Below are 18877 nucleotides of genomic sequence, written 5' to 3'. Positions count from 1 at the left end.
CCCAAATATAGTTAAGCCTAAGTATAAATAATATATCCTCAACGGCAGCACAACGCCAGGTTGCAGACTACAAGTCCCATAATCCATTGCGACATTCCCTTTTAGGAACCTGTCATGATTTTTTGATTCTTCTTTCATTCATTTATCCAAAAATTATATAACCCACCCGTTGTGTGCCAGGCCTTGGGTCAAGTTCTGATGAATACATCAGTGCACAAAGCAAACACAAGTCTTTGCCCTCAGGCAATTTAACATCTATATTCTTTGGGAGTTTTAAGTGATTTTTCCCAGACATCTGCCAGGAAGACTTCAGCTCCCATGATCCCTTGTGCTTGCTCGAGACCACAATTCCCAGGAGTCCTAGCGCAATAGGCCCGCCCCTCTCTTCCTTATTTCTAACTTTCTTCCGGGTCGCAAGGTCACCTCCTGTACAACCTCTCTTCCTTCCGTCCCTCGCCTTTCTCCCACAGCAAAGGCAGGGTTTCAGTAAGTTACACTGCCAATAGTTTGTTTTAAAGTCTCCGTATTTCCTGACTTGGAGTTTAAGCGAAACTTTAGCCAGACAGTCCACCACAGCTTTCTCTATTAGGGAGTAACAGAATGGGCCCACAACTCCCATGTGGCTCCGCGCGCCGGGAAGACTACAACTCCCAGTAGGCAGCGCGGCGGACAGGCGGCTCTCGGCGGTGCCGGCAGGACCCCGGGGCGGGCGCGGGCTGTCCCGCGCGGCGCCCGCAGGACCCCGGCGCCTACCCATGCCGAGGTGAGTCCGCGGGAGCCACCGCCACCGCCGTTCCGACCCCGCCGCCGCCCCGCGCGGCCCCGCCGCCGGCCAGGATGCTGGAGGAAGCGGGCGAGGTGCTGGAGAATATGCTGAAGGCGTCGTGCCTGCCTCTCGGCTTCATCGTCTTCCTGCCCGCTGTGCTGCTGCTCGTCGCACCGCCGCTGCCCGCCGCCGATGCGGCGCACGAGTTCACCGTGTACCGCATGCAGCAGTACGACCTACAGGGGCAACCTTACGGTGCGTGGACCCGGGCCCCTGGCCTCCCCCGTGGGCCCAGCTCTTCTCCTGGGCTCTTGGTTTCCCCCAGCTCAGCCTCCCCGCTGGGGCCCTGACCTCCCGCCCAGCCTCCCGCCTCCCTAGGGCCCCGGCCTATGCCGGCCAGGATGCCCCTTCCCGCGGTTCGGTCTCTGCTTCCTGGGCCTCAGGACCTGCCTCTCCCACATGTCCAGCAGGAGTCCAGCTTGCAGACCTCACTTGGCCTGCCAGACCCTTTACCGGAGCTCCAGGCAAGTCCGAGCCTGGATACCTGGACCGCTGCTGGGCCCCTAGCTCTCTCTGTCCAGTGTCCCGGGGACCCACCGCGCTGGCTCCCACAGCCCTCTGGCCCCGTCCCCGACAAGGGCTACCTGCTCCAGAACGCAGAACTCCCTCCCAGCCTCAGGCCACACTGTCGCTTCTCCAGACCTCCTGGGTCCCCTCTCTCTCCCCAGTCCCCAGCTGGAATAGAACCCCGCCTTGGGCCTCCTTGATTTGGAGTGGAGCCTCTCAGCGCCGTTTTTCCAGGCTAAGCTGGCCAACCCTGCACAGCCCTTCAGCACCCGGGTGTGCTTTATCTAGTGCTCACATTCTGCTCTGCTTAAGGGCTCAGAGCTCTGATCGCTCACCCCAGCCTTCTCTATGTGGTGGCCCTCCCTACTCCCTGGTCCCAGCTAATGAATTCGGTTCCTCAGAAATTCTTCTGCCTTTGGGCTCCTGAAATCCGTTGGACCCCATGTCCTGCTCCCTGCTTGGGAGCGCACCCACCCCTCAGCTTCCTGGAAGCCCCCCTGCTGCTTCCTTCTCCCCAGGATTGCAGGCCTCCAGGCCTGGATCCTGCCTAGCTTCTGTTCCTCAGCCCTGCCCCCTCATCTGTTAAAATCTTTCGAAAGTGTCCTCTCTTTTCCCGGCCTTGCTGTATCTGGTGTTCCAGAACCTTCTGGCCTCTGGTTGCGCTCCCAACTTGGTGTCTTAGGCCCCTGGCAAGCAAGGCCCATCCACGCCGTGAGGGCTTCCCTTCTCCAGTGCCCCTGTCCCCTCATCTCTGAGCCCTGGTTCTCTTGGACTGGCCTCTCTTGTTGGAACATTAGAGCCAACCTGAGTCCCCTGGACGCCTTGCCGCTGCCAGGTCCTTGGGGAGCCCCAGGGTCTGGAGACGTCTCCGTCAGGCCCCTCTCACCCCAGAGTTGTAGCATTTCTGTTTAGTCCGATGGTTGCCAGTCCACGGGTCCCTGAGTGATGACTTTGGGTCGTTACGATTGACAGGCTCTTGGCATTTAGTGGGGCCCGGCCAGGGGTGCTGCCCCACACCTCACTGTGCCCGGGACAACCTCACTCAGAAAATTATCTGGGCCAGATGGTCAGCAGTGCCAAGGGGGAGAACTCAGGGTTACAGTGTTGGCTGCAGACCCCAGGCTCCTCACCAGTGGGGTGGTAGGCCAGGAGCCCCTAAGGAGTGGGCAGTTTATATGTATTGTTGGCATCCCCCTGGGAAGAGGGTCTATGCCAGGGGTGTCACAGGTGGCCCTTTGGGATGACTTTTGGCATTTCATCATCATAATTTTGAATAGCCATGTGTGACTGGCGGCTCTGTCCTGGTCTGGAGAATTCCACCATCCCGTTGGGATGGGATTCACGCCCTTGTCCTGTCTCACACTGGGAGCCTTGCTGCGAGCTCTCCTAGCACACCCAGCTCTGCCCCGGCCCCTTGGGCAGCTGTAATCTGGATGTCCCATGTCTCCTGCTGCCTGCTCAGTGCTGGCCTGCTTGCTGATATGGCCCCCTGTCCTTGCCCAGACGGGCGCTTCCTGACACTCCAACCCTGATCACAGAGCCATGTCTGCCTCGTCCTCCACGTGGGCCCTCGGAACCTTCAATACTTTCTCCCTGTCCTCCCCTCCTCTCTCTCAGTCCTTTGCCCCCAGTCCTTGATTCATTCCTACTTTTTCTGACCCCGTGACTCCCTCACCCCACACGCCCTCCTTCCCGGCCCCCATCTTTGCCAGACACTGAGTGGGCTCAGGGATGAACAGAGAGGCCTGGCGGGGCACCCACCCATCTCGACTTAAACATCTGCACCCCCACCCTGGTCCCACCTGGCAGTGTCCACATTGGCAGGGATGTGGGGTGCCTGCCACTGCCTGGGGAGAAGCTGTGGGATAGTTTGGTGGAGCAGGGAACCCCAGCTCCCTCCGAGTGGTGGAGCATCTGAGAGCTGCTCTGCTGGGTCATCGCTGATTGCAGTGTCCCCAGCATCGCACATGCCCTTGCTTTGAGCCTCATTTCCCAACTTCCTGTCCTCTCTCCACACCTCTTGAGAAATCAGCAGGAGAGGCGTGTGCTCTTTGAGCTGGGGTGTGAGCTGGGTCCTGGGTGTGGCCTGCCTCCCTGCCCTCCCACAACGGACTCCGGCCTCCCTGGGCTGGGCTGCTCATGTCCATCCCACTTGGTCCCCTGCAGAAACGGCTCTGGCAGGCGGGGACGTGGGCACCCACGCCGGGCACCGGGACGGGCTCTCCACCCCTGGTTGTAAATAAAGTTTTATTGGCACTCCGCCACACCTAGTCAGTGGCTTTGCACTGCATAAGACTAGTGCCACTGCAGGGAGAGAGGACTGGCCTTCGATTGAAAAGTCTGCGACCTCCGTTCAGATCTGGTCCCATCGTGGGGACCTGCAACTTCCTGTCCAGGTGTCCAGAGCCCGTTGTGATGCAGGGGCAACAGGCCTTGCAGACTTCAGCCTCGCACCAACCAAGGCGGTCTCTGCTCTTGGGGTGCTTAGCCTCTGAGGGGGCACTTGGGGGTCTGGCGTTAGCCTGACTCTGCTCTCACCCCCTCCTTCCTCTCTATGGCCGTCCTCCTTCTGGAAAGCGGGTCACAGTAGGCTCCACAGGTGGCCCTGTGTGTCCCCACCCCGAGGTGACATCTGAGCCAGCCCCGGGAGGCTGCAGCTGGGACAGGTGGGGCACGGGGGAAGGGCCCACCCGCCTTTTCAGGGTTTCAAGGGCTCCTGAAGGTCTCTGCTGCCCTCTCCTACCAGGCCCTTGGGGGCTCCCCTGTCACCCTAAAGCAGAAGTGGGGGCCCGGAGGGGTGGGGAGAGGCATGGAGGCCCCTGCCTGGGGTGCACAGCCCGGCCCCCTTGGTCACTGGCCCCTGCCCCAAGACGGCCCTGCCCTTTCCCACCTGGGACACCGTCCCTTCTGTGTCCTACTGGTTCCCTCCCCGGGACGGGCCCTCAGGACGGGCTGTAGGAAGCGACCCTTCTCCTGCTGGCCAGTGCATTCCTGCAGAGCAGTGGGGGGGACCCTGCCCCTGGTCTGAGCCTGAGGCTTCATGGGGCTTGGTATGTCCCCCAAGGACACCAGTGTCCCCTCGCCCGGCCGCCTCATCTTCCGGGCAGCGCGGTCCAGCTCCCGTGTGGAAACAGACCTGTTTGTGTGCATTGTTGTCTTGACACTTGCTGTGAGGGGCTCAGGGTGGAGGCTCTGGGGCCACACCTGCCCCCAGTGTGGGAGGATTAGTGTGCTTGCTTTGTGCATCCCAGCTCAGCCGGGGCCTGAGACATTTTGGAGACTGTGTGCCTTTGTCATCTGGGAGGTCTGACCTAAGAATCTGGAGTTTCGGCAGCATCCTGCTGAGTGCTAGTGGCCCTGGCAGTTGAGGAGGCCTGCCTGAGCCCCCCCTCCCCACCCCCTCTGTCCAGGGAGGATAGAGGGCCCCGAGGGCCGGCTGCCGGGGGCCGTGCACCCAGGCAGTGCAACCACGGGAGTCCACGTGCTGCATCAAATGTCTGCACTGCTTCTTGCCCCTTCAGCTCTCAGGGCAGCGGTGCTCTGTGTGTGGGGGGACCCACCAGCCTTAGAACAGTGGGCTTCCCTGGTGGCTCAGACAGTAAAGAATCTCCCTGTGATGCAGGAGACCTGGGTTCAATCCCTGGTTTAGGAAGATCCCCTGGAGGAGAAAATGGCATCCCACTCCAGTATTCTTGCCTGGGAAATCCCATGGACAGAGGAGCCTGGTGGGCTCCAGTCCATGGGGTCGCAAAAGAGTCAAATACAACTGAGCGACTTTCACTTTGGCTGCACAATCCTGGTTACAAACTGCCCCTTCCACTCTGGTGGGAAGAAGTCAGTTGCCTGGAATAAGCTTGTGAGCAAGGCAGGGTCCACTCCAGGAGGCAGCTTCTCACTTCCTACTTGATTCTCTGGATCTTTCTTGAGAAAAATCTGGGTGGCCCTGTTCCCAGGGGACTCAGGGCTATGTCTGGGGTCGTCTGTGATTACCACGTCTTGGGGGGTCCTGGCAACAAGGGTGTGGGGGCCAGGGAGTCTGCCCTATACCCTACAGCGCCCAGGATGGCCCACAGGCTACAGTGTGGCCCTGACTGTGGAAGAAGGTGCACAAACCCTGGCACTTGCCCTCCTGAGGGGCCTTGGGGAGACCAAGCATTTGTTCATTCATTCCATGTCCTGAGCGCACTAGGCTGGTAGTTGCTAGGTGATGCTGGGTTCACACTGCAGTGAACAAGGTTCATGCCCCTGGAACCCCAGGCTAGTTGCCTGGGGGCTGGGGCGGGGGGTTGGCCTGAAGAGGGCAGGTTTTGGGTTTTCCCCAGGACATTGGCAACCTGGAGGTGGGGAGGTGCAGCCTCCTAGCTTGGGGGCTCCCTCTGCTGGTGTCTGGACCCTGGAGTGGTGTGGGTACTGGGGAAACTGCTGGGCATCTCAGAACAATCTGGGCAGGGCAGGAGGCTGGGGGTTGGCTTTGCTCAGCTGGCGCCTGTCAGCCCTGCGGGTCCTGGAGCCGTGGGGAAGCCAGTGGTGAAGGACTGGGGGAGCAAGACCACTGAGTTCCGGTCCTAGTGCTCTGGCTGAGGGTCTTGCCTGGGGGTGGGGGTGGGGGGCTGGCTGCCTCTGTTGGGTGGGTTGAGGGCACCAACCCCCTGAGCTGCTTCAGGGACACGGGGTTGGGTGGGGACACGTTGCCCGGCCCAGCGGGCAGCCCGCACGTGGTCCCAGGGTGGCTGAGTGGACAGGGACATCGCTTTCTGGGGGATGACTGCAGCAGGGGTGTAGTTCGGGGAGGCGAGTGCGAGAGCAGCGAAGGCCGCTAGGGCCGTGGTCTAGGAATGTGGGTGTGGAGGGGAGGTTGGCCCAGGGAGAAGGTTCTTGGAAGGCCCCGCGAGTCCCCGGGGTTGGGGTGGGTGTGCGGCAGGCTGGAGGCCGGCGGGGGTCCAGAACCCCGCTCAGGATCCCGTCCCCACAGGCACGCGGAACGCGGTGCTCAACACAGAGGCGCGCACCATTGACGCGGACGTGCTGAGCCGGCGCTGCGTGCTCGTGCGGCTGCTGGACTTCTCGTATGAGCGCTACCAGCGCGCTCTGCGCCAGTCTGCCGGCGCTGTGGTCATCATCCTGCCGCGGACCATGGCCGCTGTGCCGCAGGACGTAATCCGGGTGAGCCCTGCCTCGCCCCGGTCACCCCTCTCCCTCCGGGCCCCCTTCCCCCACACACACCGCAAACCGAACGCGTGCCTCTCTCGCAGCAATTCATGGAGATTGAGCCTGAGATGCTGGCCATGGAGACCATCGTTCCCGTGTACTTTGCCGTAGAGGACGATGCCTTGCTGTCCATCTATGAGCAGACACAGGCTGCCTCCGCCTCCCAGGGCTCCGCCTCCGCCGCCGAAGGTGGGCTGGTGAGGGTTGCTGCAGGGCGGAGGGTGCGTGGATGGGCTGCGCTGTGCTGTTTCTGGGGCTCCCCTTTCTAAGCCAACATATGCTTAACCTTGGGGGCACCGGGCATCACAGATCGCATCTTGCAGCTGCCACCCGTAGGGAGGAATCTTCACGGACCAGGGATTGAACCCTCGTCCTTTGCACTGGCGGGTGTATTCATTACCAGTGAGCCACCAAGGAATCCCTACAGTTGTGTTTTTAAATGTGTAAAGAACAGAAGAATTGGAGGCAGGGTGAGCTCCTGGGCGTTTTAAGGCAGCCCCTGCCCCCAGGTGAAGTGGACCATTAGCTCACACTGTGGAAGGTGGGCACACCCTCTCCTGATTCTGGAGAGAACACAACTTTAATTTTTATGAATCTCTGGGTTCTCACACCATCTCCACTATGTGGGATGGGCTAGAGGGTCATGAGCTGTCTGATGGGAAACTCATGTTTTGGCATCCGTGCTCAAGTGATCCTTGGAAAGCTGGGTCAGAGGCAGTGTGCACCCCTCTGTGATTTAGGAAGGGGCCCTGATGGCCCTACAGAGCAGAGCGAGGGCGCACATGGGTCCCGCGTGGGAACCAGGAGACTTTCACCAGCCCTTGTCCTGGATGCCCAGATTTGCTCCCATGTCGTTATCACATTGTGTTCTGTGCATATGAACAGTCCCGTTTTTACTCAGACCGAACGCTTAGAGTCTGGGGTGACGAGGACCCAGGTTCTGTCCTGGGACTCCCCCCCCCCCCCCAGCTGCTGCAGGGCAGTCACGGGGCTCAGGCTGACCCTCCCTGGCCCTGTTTCCAGTGCTGCTCCACACTGCCACCGCCAACGGCTTCCAGATGGTCACCAGTGGGGTCCAGAGCAAGGCTGTGAGTGACTGGCTCATCACCAGCGTGGAGGTAAGTGCCTGGCGCCTGCCTGTCCCCACTGGAAGGGCTGCTTCTTGGGTGAGGGGATCAAGTCCCTGCCTCTGGGGAGGTGGGGCTCCTCCAGCTCCTCCTGCTTCCCCGACCCCTGCCTCCTGGAATGGCCACCCCTTTCCCTTCATGGAACATTCGCTAAGCTGGTAGAGAGGAGAGCTCAGGGCAGCAATTAAAGCAGAGTGCAGAGAAATCCAGACACCCATCTCCCATCAGGAGGCGTCCAGGCCAGGGCACGCTCCCAAGTCCTCCCCCACTTCCATTCTCTCCACGGGCAAACATGGGGTTTTATCACTGCTCCCCCCAGCAAAAAGCTCTGAGCAGTTTTGTTCCCACTCCCCGCACCAGGAGGCCTCCGCTGTCTCCTTGCAGGGCAGCTCTCCATCCAGAGAGTAACAGCTGCAGGGCCTTAGCGCCTGATGCCCTTAGGCAGTGCTCTGGACAGGCTGTTTTCCCAACTGCTCCTCGTTGGATTTGACAGAGGGCCGGTTTACACAAGAGGACTCTGACTCCTGGGCTCTTCCTGTGCTGTCCTTACGGCCAGGGTCTTAGGGACGGGTGGGGTCTCCATCAGTGGAGCTCAGCCTGTGAAGGGTAGGCCAGGTTTTCAGGTGGAGAAACAGCTGGCACCTTGGCCCCCAGCAGAGTCTGGCCAGCCTGTTTCTGTAAATAAAGTTTTACTGGAAAGTGACCATGCCCACTGGTCCACTGGTGCCCACGGTGTAGCTGGCAGAGCCTAGAACCCTGCCCCGTGAGGTGAGGGTGGCTGTTGCTTCCTATGGGCAGGCCCTTCACAACCATGTCTCTACAGGGGCGGCTGACTGGGCTGGGTGGAGAGGACCTGCCCACCATCGTCATCGTGGCCCACTACGATGCCTTCGGGGTGGCCCCGGTATGTCCATGCCCCTCCTGCCCAGCTGGGGAGTCTGGCTTCAGGCTGCAGGGTAGCAGGGTTGGGGGAGCTTCCCACGTGTGCAAGGATTGGGCCACGCCAAGGGTGCATCAGTCAGGTTTGGGCAGAGCTGGGGGTTAGGGGGGAGAGGAAGCAATCCCAGCTGGACTGGAAACGAGGACCGAAGGTAAGATTGTGGGGGTGGGGTTCAGAGTGGGCCACAGGCCGGGGTGGAGGTGGGTGGTGGTGCATGTGGAGGTGGGGTGAGCGTGCCCTTTGTCCCTGCCTGCAGTGGCTGTCGCATGGCGCGGACTCCAACGGAAGTGGTATCTCGGTGCTGTTGGAGCTCGCCCGCCTCTTTTCCAGGCTGTACACCTACAAGCGCACCCACGCAGCGTGAGTGACAGGGCCCGGGGCTGGGGGCGGGCCCGACCCGTGATCTCAGAGTTGGTTCAGTCAGGCCCCGCCCCTCCAGGTCCATTCACCTGCCCCCTCCCCGGGAATCCCACCAGGGGCTGGGCTGCTTCCAGATGCAAGAAACAGAAACCCCTGCAAAATCGTCATCACTTAGATGAGCATCTCCCCATCTTGGTGCTGGACACTGCGGTCTCTCGCAGGGGCACTTGTCCACACAGCACGGTGCCCTGGGAGAGCAGGGCCCTAGTAGCCAGCGGGTCTCCCCAAACTTCACAGTCCAGGCCCCACGCCTGCTCTCAGGCAGATGGCTTGAGAAGCACTGTGCTCACAGTCCAGTGGGGGGGCGGTAGGCATTGAGATCAAGGTGTTGCAGGGCCACACTTGCTGTGCCTCTTACAAGGACTGCTGTGGTTGTGGTGAGGCGGGTACTGCTGGGGCGGCGCCCAGTTACATGGTCCTTCCGCACCCCGCTGGCTTCACTGCTGCTCAGGGAGGTGGTGCTGAGTTCCCATCACTTCCTGTTTCCTGGTTGGTCCACCCAGTCTGAGTGGGCGGACCACTCTGAGCGGCCCACCTCTCCACTCTGAGAGGTCTCTGGAGCCTCCCTTCTCACCCTGGAGACACTGGGTGAAGTTGGGATGTCTGTGGTTGTCAGGACTAGGGGGCTCCTGGCACTCACTTGTGGGGGCCAGGGATGTGTCCAGCGCCCGCAGCACTCAGGATGCCCCGATGTCATCAGTGCCAGGACAGGGTGGGATTGGGTACTCAGCGGGGAGACTACCCCCTCCTTTTTGGGAGCCTGGACTCCCACCTGTCAACTCTTTGGCCCCACTCCTCCCTGCCAGGTACAACCTCCTGTTCTTTGCTTCCGGAGGAGGAAAGTTTAACTACCAGGGCACCAAGCGCTGGCTGGAAGACAACCTGGACCACACAGGTGAGCGTCCCCCGCAGCCAGGGTGGCCTCGGGACCCCGGTACTCCCCCACACCCCCTGCCCACCAGCCCTCACTATCTGCAGATTCCAGCCTGCTCCAGGACAACGTGGCCTTTGTCCTCTGCCTGGACACTGTGGGCCGGGGTGACAGCCTCCACCTGCATGTGTCCAAGCCGCCCAGGGAGGGGACGCTGCAACACGCCTTCCTGCGGGAGCTCGAGACGGTAGGCGCCCCATGAGGGCTGCGCTTCCCGCTGTGTGAACCCTGGGGCCTCAGTTGGGTTTCCAGTGGCAGGTGGGCTTATCCTCAGGCTCCAGAAGCAGGAGGTTGGGGAGGGACTGGGGATCCGTCAGGCGGCAGGAGCCACCTCTGCAGAGGCCGGTGAAGCCAGGGCGTGGCGCATGGGCACCGGGCAGAGCCTCATGGCTCCGCTCGCAGGTGGCCGCCCACCAGTTCCCCGAGGTGCGGTTCTCCATGGTGCACAAGAAGATCAACCTGGCCGAGGACATGCTGGCCTGGGAACACGAGCGCTTCGCCGTCCGCCGGCTGCCCGCCTTCACCCTGTCCCACCTGCAGAGCCACCGCGACGGCCAGCGCAGCAGCATCATGGACGTGAGGTGAGCACCCCCCCATCAGACTGAGCCAGCCGGGGCCCGTCAGGCTTCCTGGAGGAGGGGGCACCAGAACCGAGGGCATGAGCCAGCAGAAGAGAGGGAAGAATTGATTGGGCAGGGTGCTGGGAGAGCCAGCGGCCGCCACCTCACCCTGCCTCCCCGGCAGCCTGCACCCCACGCCCACTCGGGTCAGGATGTGCCGCCTCTGAGGCTCCCGGTCCTGTGTGGCCTCAGCCCTTGCTGACCCTGGGTTTGTGGCTGAGCTGCCGCCCTTGTCTCCCTTGTCATGGGTCCCCTCCCCATGCCTGTGTCCAGGCTCCCCTCCTTATGAGGACAGAGCCATGGACTTCGGGACCCCCTGCTCCACTGTGACCGCATATTAACCAGTCACGTCTGTGGACACCCTGCTGCCAGCTCGGGTCCCATCCTGGGGTTTGGGCGACCGTGGGTGTGGGGGACACCGTAGCCTCTCCACAGGGCGTTACCTCAGCTCTGCCCTTAGCAGCCGGCGGAGGCAGATGTCCTGACCAGCCCCCCCATACCCCCAGGTTCTGAAGGAGCACACGGGCCCAGAGCCGTCTGGTTACTGAGGCCCACAGCATCCTCAGGGCTCAGCTGGGCACCCGGGGCAGCCCCTTGTGGGGTGGGCCTGACCGAGGTGTGGGGTGGGGGACCATCCGCTGGGAAGGCTGATGTTTTTTCTATCTTTTCATCATCAGATTACATATGTGATCATTTTTAGTTTTGGGTGATTGATGCCACTTCCGAATATGTATGTTTTTAAAATCTGCCCTCTAAGGGAGGTGGGAGGGGAGTTCAGGATGGTAGGGTGGGGGGGACACATGTACAGCTGTGGCTGATTCATGTTGTTGTAAAGTAATTAGCCTCTAATTAAATAAATAAATAAAGTAAAAATAAATTAAAAAAACCTGTCCTCAAAGGTCCCGGGTTGACTCGAAAACCCTTACCCGAAACACGAGGCTCATTGCTGAGGCCCTGACCCGCGTCATCTACAACCTGACAGAGAAGGTGAGCCCCCGGCCACCCACGAGCCGCCCTCTCCGCCCCCCCAAGCCCCGCAGTGGGTCTGAACTCAGCCCCGCCCTGCCTCTCTCTGCAGGGAACGCCCCCGGACATGCCAGTCTTCACGGAGCAGATGGTAATGGCCTGGCCGGCGGGTGGATGGTCTCAGGCGCGTGGTGGGAGTGTGTGGGGGGTCCTGTGACCACCACCGCATCCCCACAGCAGATCCAGCAGGAGCAGCTGGACTCAGTGATGGACTGGCTGACCACCCAGCCACGGGCCGCCCAGCTAGTGGACAAGGATGGCACGTTCCTCAGCACGCTGGAGCACTACCTCAGTCGCTACCTGAAGGAGGTCAAGCCGCACCACGTCAAGGCCGACAAGCGGTGAGACCAGGCGCAGCCCCTGCCCCCAGCTGGCAGAGGGCCCTTCCAGGGTCTCCCTGCCTACCCTGGAACCAGACGGAGGAAATGGAAACTCAGGGCGGAATGTAACAGGATGAGTGAGCAGTGCAGGCGCCCTATTAAATCTGAGCTCCAGGTGAACGACGAATTATCCCAGCATAAGTACCTCTCACGCAGTCTGGGACACACTTACCCTGAAAGCCCGTGTCGTCTCTATCTTCAGTCCTCACAGAACTGAAGCCCCGTGTTTTATCTGGCAGCCCTGTATTCCTGCCCACCCTCTGTGGTCCTTCTGTGCCCTGGGCCTCAGGCAACTCATAGCCCTGGCCCCCTCCTGCCCTCAGAATGCTCCTGCCCACTGCAGGCCTCCTGGGTTTTGTCTTTCTGTTTGATGCTCCCATGTTCCCTGGTTGGGATGAATGAGGACTGAGGAAGGGTGTTGGGGAACCCTCAGGCAGGAGACACCCCTCTTCCTCCACAGACAGCTCAGTGCCACTCACTGGCTCTCCATCTTGCTCCCAATTTGTGGCACTCTAGGGAGACAGAGCTCTTGAACAGAAGAAGAAACTGAGGGTCACAGTGGACCCACAGCTGTGGAGCTGGGGCTTGCGAGTCCTCAGCTGTGATCATTCTCCCTCTATAGAAAAGAGACCAGAGAATTTCCACAGTCACCACACTTTGTTCTTAGAGAGTTGTTGGCCCAGAAAACCATAGACAAGATGTTAGTTCAGAATAAAGGACGTCCTTCCCTAGGACAGACAGTGGCAACCCCCTGTAGACACATACCCAGGGTCCTCCCCCCTGCTGTGTTCTGGGCTAGTGGGACTTCGGGTGGCTCCGATGTCAGGGTGAGCCTGCTGAGCAAGTGCTCTCTTGCCAGGGACCCCGAGTTTGTCTTCTACGACCAGCTGAAGCAGGTGATGAACGCCTACAGGTGAGCGCCCTGTCACCGCCCAGGGGCCTGGGTCCTCCGGACAGCTGGGAGCAGCTGGCTGACCGCCTCCACCGCCCCCTCCCATCCCCAGGGTCAAGCCAGCCATCTTCGACCTGCTCCTAGCCGTCTGCATTGGTGCCTACCTCGGGATGGCCTACACGGCAGTCCAGGTAAGCAGGGGGCGGTGGAAGGCGGGTCCTTGTGGGAGCCCAACGGGTGGCCCTTTTCCCCTGGTCTCATTGGAGTCCTCCCACCGCCCCCAGCACTTCGACCTCTTATACAAAACAGTTCAGAGACTGCTGAAGGCCAAGACGCAGTGACCAGGCTGCCATCCCCGCCTCACCTGGAGGGCAGGGCCTCCCTCTCAGTGGCCGAAACCCTGAATTACAGAGCTTTTCTGTGTTGCTCTTGAGGACTTGGGGGCTTCTTTCTCTTTTTTGTCCTTTGCGCTCCCCTGGAGGAGCTCGGTGGAGGTCTGGGGCCAGGCCACAGACTCGGGGACAAATGTGTGGATGAGCCCCCCACCCTGGAGTCAGCCCCATGGCCCTGGGGCATAAGCCATGGCCAGGAAAGAGGAAACGCGCCCAGCGTGGCCTTGGGCATCACCCCCGCCCAAGACGCTGACCCTGGACCTGGCAGTTGCAGGCCAAGGAAGTCGGGCCAGGTCACCCCCCAAACCCCCAGCCCTCCACCATGCTGGCTCTGTTCTGACCTCGAGGCTGCCCTCGCATTCCCCAACCACCCCACCCCCCACCCCCGGGGCTCTCCCTTCTTTCCTGTCTGGAGAGTGCGCTGCAGGGCCTCTGGGTCTCCGCTTCCCGGCCCTTCTGTCGCAGCCTTGTGCACCGCCTCCACACCCCCCAGCCTGGCTGAGGGCAGCCAGCTCAAGGGGCCGCCTCCGGACTCCCTGAAGCCCCTGGGGAGCTGGCGCCCTGGACACCCGGCACCCTCTCTGGCACCCTCTCTGTCGGCCCTCTCACCCTGCCTCTGGGTTCCTCGGCCCTGTCCCCTGCCCGGGAGCCCCGCCCACCCGGCCCCGCCCACCTCTTCTAGTCCTTGGGGGCTCCTGCTCAGCCTGTTCTCCTGAGGAGCCCTGGGGGCGGAGGCAGCCCCTCTGCCCCTGTCCCGGGGCCTCGGTTTCCTCATGGGCAAGGGGGAGGTCGCATTCAGGGGGAGCGTGTTCCCCCATATCCCCAGAGGGGACGTGGCCACAGGGGAGCTCTTCCTGGGACCTGAAGGGGGCAGGTCCAGGCCTGAGCCCCTGGGAAGGGGTGAGATGGGGGAGGCGAGCAGGGCTGGGAGTGACCTCAGGGAGACCCAGGTGTAACCATTCATTAGCAATATAATCAGTGACTTGTCCAGTGCTGGGGACTCAGGGTCCAGGCGGAGGGACTCCAGGGGCCTACTGGCCACCAGGGAACGCTCACCAGCCTTCCGATTCCGAGGGGCCGGGGACTGGCTCCCCCCCGAAGCCACCTACCGCCCACTGGAGGGAACAGGTGACTATTTGGCAGGCCTGGGAGGGGCAGCCGTCAGGGCTGCAGGTTCCTTAACCCTCCCTGTCCAGTGGCCCATCTGCCTGACTGTTTACCCAGTGCCCGGCCCCCTCTAGGGCGATGTGGGGCTGGTGGCCCACCCTTCCCCCGGGTGTGAATGTGTGAGCCAGGGACCGGCTGGGGATGCCAAGTGAGTGTCCTTCCTCCCCGGGGGGCATGGTCAGGGCCACTGACTAGGTGGAGCTCAGGCTGCTTGTGGGATGCGGCCAGACGATGAGAAATAAAGCCATAACAAACCACAGCATCGTGTGTCCTGTTGGGGCTGGGGCCTCAGGGTCTGGACAGACCCCCTGAGGGTCGTATGCATTTCTTGGGGGAAGGTTGGGGGCAGAGCCTCATGTCTGTATAAAGAGCAGAGTCGGTGTCCCTCCTGCCCGTAGCTGGGACCATCACCCGCCCCATGGCAACATGAAGGTGACAGCCAGCTCAGAGCTGATAGATCATGGTGGGGGGTGGCGTACCACAATACAGCTGGGGTCCGTTACCCCCCAGCCCTGGAGGCAGCGTGTGTCCCATGTGTCCCCCGGCTCCTGGCCTCAGGGTCGCATGGCCATCTCTTCTGACGTCTCATAAGCACGCGTCCGTCTTTGGGTTTAGGGTGCATCCTGCTCCAGACAGCGTGCCAACTCACTCCACCTCTAGATGCCATTTCCACATAAGGACACGTTCTGGAGTTCTGCATGGTTGTGAATTTGAAAGGACACCATTCAACCTGATATGGGGGGAAGGGTGATGGCTGTATGAAGGTCAAGCCCACTGGCCAGCCCCAGCCCCAGCCCCAGCCCAGGCTTTGGGGAGGCCCTGGCCAGTTATCAGGGTGCCTGGTGCAGCTCCACACTGGGGTTTCAGCAGCGGGCTCCGTGCTCTGGGCCTGGGAGCTCCCGAGGGGTCCGCCAGCTTCCTGAGCTCCACTGGGGGGGACTCCTGATCTGGGGCCTGTCCCTGTTGGCTTCTGCCTGTACACACCGTTCTCAGTGCCTTTGTGTCAGGGTCCCTGCATCGGGGGCTTTGGTTTTGGAGAGCAGAGTACAGAGACGTGTGCAGCGGGGAGAGAAAGCCGGGGGTGGGGGGTGGGGGGGGCGGGGTAGGCAGTACAGGGGGTGTGGCTTGAACTCCACGGCTTCAGACAAGAAAGAGGGCTGTGAGATCCTTGACCCCAGGGAGGTGGGAGCCTCAGGGGAGCTGTGGGCAGAGGAGGGCTTGGACTCAGGTGCTCACGGGCGCCCTCTGGTGGCAGCTTTGGGGAAGGCAGACTGGGAATGGGTACCCCCAGCCGGTCAGGGGGCTATGCTTGTCCAGGTGGGGAACACATGACTGGAGAAGGGGGCTGGGTTCCCTGGACCCAGAGGAGGGGCTGGAAGGCTGTTTCTGGACCATGTGTGGGCCTGACCACAGAGCTGCTCAAGTCTTCATAGTGACTCCCATCTTCAGGGTCAATGTCACTGCCGCCTCTTCTCAGACCCTCATGTCCTCCACACCACTACCCCGAGGCTGGAAGGTGGCTCTGGCCCCAGCTCGGACTCAGGTAAAACTCCCCACGTTTCAGGGGGAAAGCCAGCCCCTCCCCTTATTTCAACACAGGCTGTTAACTTCCTCTTCCTTTTCCACGAAACTGTGCCCATTATAACCAAAAACATGAAACCCACAACAACACTGGCAGGCAGACACAGCTGTTGTTATGTACGTGCTAGTGTCTCCCCGTCATGTCCACCCTGGGTATGCGGTGTGTGTACATGGGTGTACACCAAGTCACATTCTGGAAATGAGATCCACATGTGAAAAACAGTATTTCTGTCCGTAGGCATGTTAGGTGGTGAGAAGTGCACACATGTTACACCCACGGAACCATTGCCACATGGAAGGCGTGGTGTATGCATCGCCCTCAGCGCTCCTCCTGGCTTCCATCCATGACCCCTCCCTGTGGCCTCCTTGTCCCCAGGTGCCCTCTGGTCCCGCCACTGCAGATCAGTCTCATTCAACTGTGGAGTCAGCCAGTATTTCCCCAGCATATGCCAGGTGCCCTGCTGGGCATACAGATGCAGCTGCCAAGCAGAGACCCTGGGGCCTGCGGTCCACTGGAGTAAAAATAAACCTCCCAGGTGGACATGAGCGGGCTTTTGAGTGAAATCAGGGTGACAGGAGGGACTAAGCCATATGGAAATTCAGGACAGTGGTCCAAGCAGAGTGCACAGCCTGTGCAAAGGCCCTGGGGCAGGACCAGGCCTGGCGAGTTGCAGGAGCAGTGAGGAGGGGGCCTGTGTGGGTGGGGCAGTGATGGAGGGGGAGAGAGGAAGGAGGTGGGGCACAAGAGGCCCCTGGGGAGTTGGTGGGCATTTGCTTCGTGCTGTCAGAGTGATGGGAAGCTGTGGGGAAGGAAGGGCAGAGGAGAGGAGGGCTGCGGCAAGGCCACTGACTCCCAGGGGACAGTTGTGAAGATGACCCTGTTCTGTGGACTCCCTCAGCATCAGTGAACATGACCGCAGGTCTCCATCAACCCTGGGCAGCAGCAAATGATTTGGGCAAAGGTGCAGTCCCCTACTGGGACCCCAGTGGCATCGATCTCTTTCCAGGGTCTGTGTTTTAAGGCTATAAAACAGGAAGAGCATCTGGTGAAACCACCTTGGTCTCTCCTCCTTCTGCACAGAGGCATCTCCCACTGTAACTTTCTCACTTTTAAAAATGTCTGTGTGTGTGTGTTTATGGTTATGTTGTTGTTCAGCCACTCAGTCATGTCCAAGTCTGCAACCCCATGGACTGCAGCACACCAGCCTCCTCTGTCCTCCACTATCTTCCAGAGTTTGCTCAAATTCATGTCCATTGAATTGAATCAATGATGCTATCTAAACCATCTCATCCTCTGTTGTCCCCTTCTTCTGCCTTTAACCTTTCCCAGTATCAGGATCTTTTCCAATGAGTTGGCCCTTCTTATCAGGTGGCCAAAGTATTGGAGTTTCAGCTTCAGCATCAGTCCTTCCAATGAATATTCAGGGTTGATTTCTTTTTGGATTGGCTGGTTTGATCTTGCAGTCCAAAGGACTCTCAAAAGTCTCCAGCACCACAGTTCGAAAGCATCAATTCTTCAGCATTCAGCCTTCTTTATGGTCCAGCTCTCACACCTGTACATGACTACTGGAAAAATCATAGCTTTGATTAGACAGATCTTTATTGGCAAAGTGATGCCTCTGCTTTTTAATATGCTGTCTAGGTTTGTCATAGCTTTCCTTACAAGAAACAAGCGTCTTATTTATGGATATGTACACAATATTCAGCTTTGCTTGTGTGTGGCCTACACATCTGTGGGTCACATTGTACTGTCCTTCTCTTGCATTAATTCTTGCTTTGGTATCTCTCACTTACACTCCATGCTCTTTTTCCCTGCTGTGTAGTATTCTGAACTCAGAAGGGACAACGGCTTATCTACTGGCGCCCTGCTGATGTTCATACCATCACAAGCCTTCATAGGTGCTTCTCAGGAGGGAGTGTGTTTAACCAGATGCCAGAGAACTGTGGCCCTGACTGGGTCTGGCCCACTGCCCATCTTTGTAAATAAAGCTTTATTGGCACACGGCCACAACCAGACCCACCCGGCTGTGAATCACCCTCAGCTGTTTTCTCACTGCAGGGGCCACAAACCCTCAAATGCTTATTGTTCCAGCCCCCCAAAAGTCCACAGCCCCCCGCTGTGGGGGGTCCACTGCCCTCTGGTTTCTCCCCTTTCTCACCATAGGACACATCTGGCAGCTACCAGAACAGACTGGTGGTACAGTCCTTTTGCAGGGGACACACGTCCTGGGCTGCTTTGGACATTTCAGCCTCAGTTCAGGAGCTTCCAGAGTGGCTCAGACAGTAAAGAGTCTGACTGCAATGTAGGAGACCCGGGTTCAATCCCTGGTTCGGGAAGATCCCCTGGAGAATGGGAGTGGCTACCCACTCCAGTAGTCTTGCCTGGAGAATTCCATTGGCGGGCTACAGTCCATGGGGCTGCCAAGAGTTGGACACGACTGAGTGACTAACACACACACACACACACACATATCCTTGGCTTCTTTTGACATTTCAGCCTCAGTTCTGAGAGTTATTGATAATTTTAATCGTATTTGACCTACAGAAGGTCCAGAAAAAAATTAAGGGAGAGAAGGAGCGGGGGTACAGGGGGCGCTGGTACAGGAACCAGGAATGAAGTGGGGGTGTCACTGCCAAGCTCAGGGCGATGTGTCTGCTGGGTGTCTCACAAGAGAGTCACTGTTCCCCTTTTGTGATTAATGAGCAAGTTGTAGGTTGATCCTTTAGTCCAAGGGTCGGCGACCACTGACAACTCCTGCTTGAAACCACCAGGACCTGGTGCCCAGCGGGGACCCTCCTTCCATTCCTCTCCTAAAGGCATGGGTCAGGATCACATACTTGCATCTATGTCCAGTTTGCA

At 59.8% G+C, this 18877-nt stretch overlaps 1 protein-coding gene across 2 annotated transcripts; it reads left to right on the top strand.

The window, feature by feature from the left end:
* Positions 1–677: 677 nt before the first annotated feature.
* NCLN (nicalin) lies at positions 678–14695 on the top strand. Of its 2 annotated transcripts, none has more exons than XM_055547334.1 (15): positions 678–1021; positions 6306–6496; positions 6586–6730; positions 7565–7659; positions 8492–8572; positions 8865–8968; positions 9835–9923; positions 10007–10146; positions 10362–10540; positions 11479–11566; positions 11658–11696; positions 11786–11946; positions 12845–12898; positions 12990–13068; positions 13162–14695. In XM_055547334.1, exons 1-15 carry the CDS (start codon positions 838–840, stop codon positions 13216–13218), a joined length of 1686 nt encoding a protein of 561 aa, XP_055403309.1. In that variant the 5' UTR covers positions 678–837; the 3' UTR covers positions 13219–14695. The 2 variants fall into 2 exon arrangements, with proteins under 2 accessions (XP_055403309.1, XP_055403303.1); XM_055547328.1 differs by having other exon boundaries at positions 11783–11946.
* The last annotated feature ends 4182 nt before the right edge of the window (positions 14696–18877 follow it).

The sequence above is a fragment of the Bubalus kerabau genome, chromosome 1, assembly GCF_029407905.1.
Source record: "Bubalus kerabau isolate K-KA32 ecotype Philippines breed swamp buffalo chromosome 1, PCC_UOA_SB_1v2, whole genome shotgun sequence".
Lineage (NCBI taxonomy): Eukaryota > Metazoa > Chordata > Mammalia > Artiodactyla > Bovidae > Bubalus > Bubalus kerabau.
Note: the sequence above shows the minus strand (reverse complement) of the source record. Positions and strands in the feature narration are given on the sequence as shown.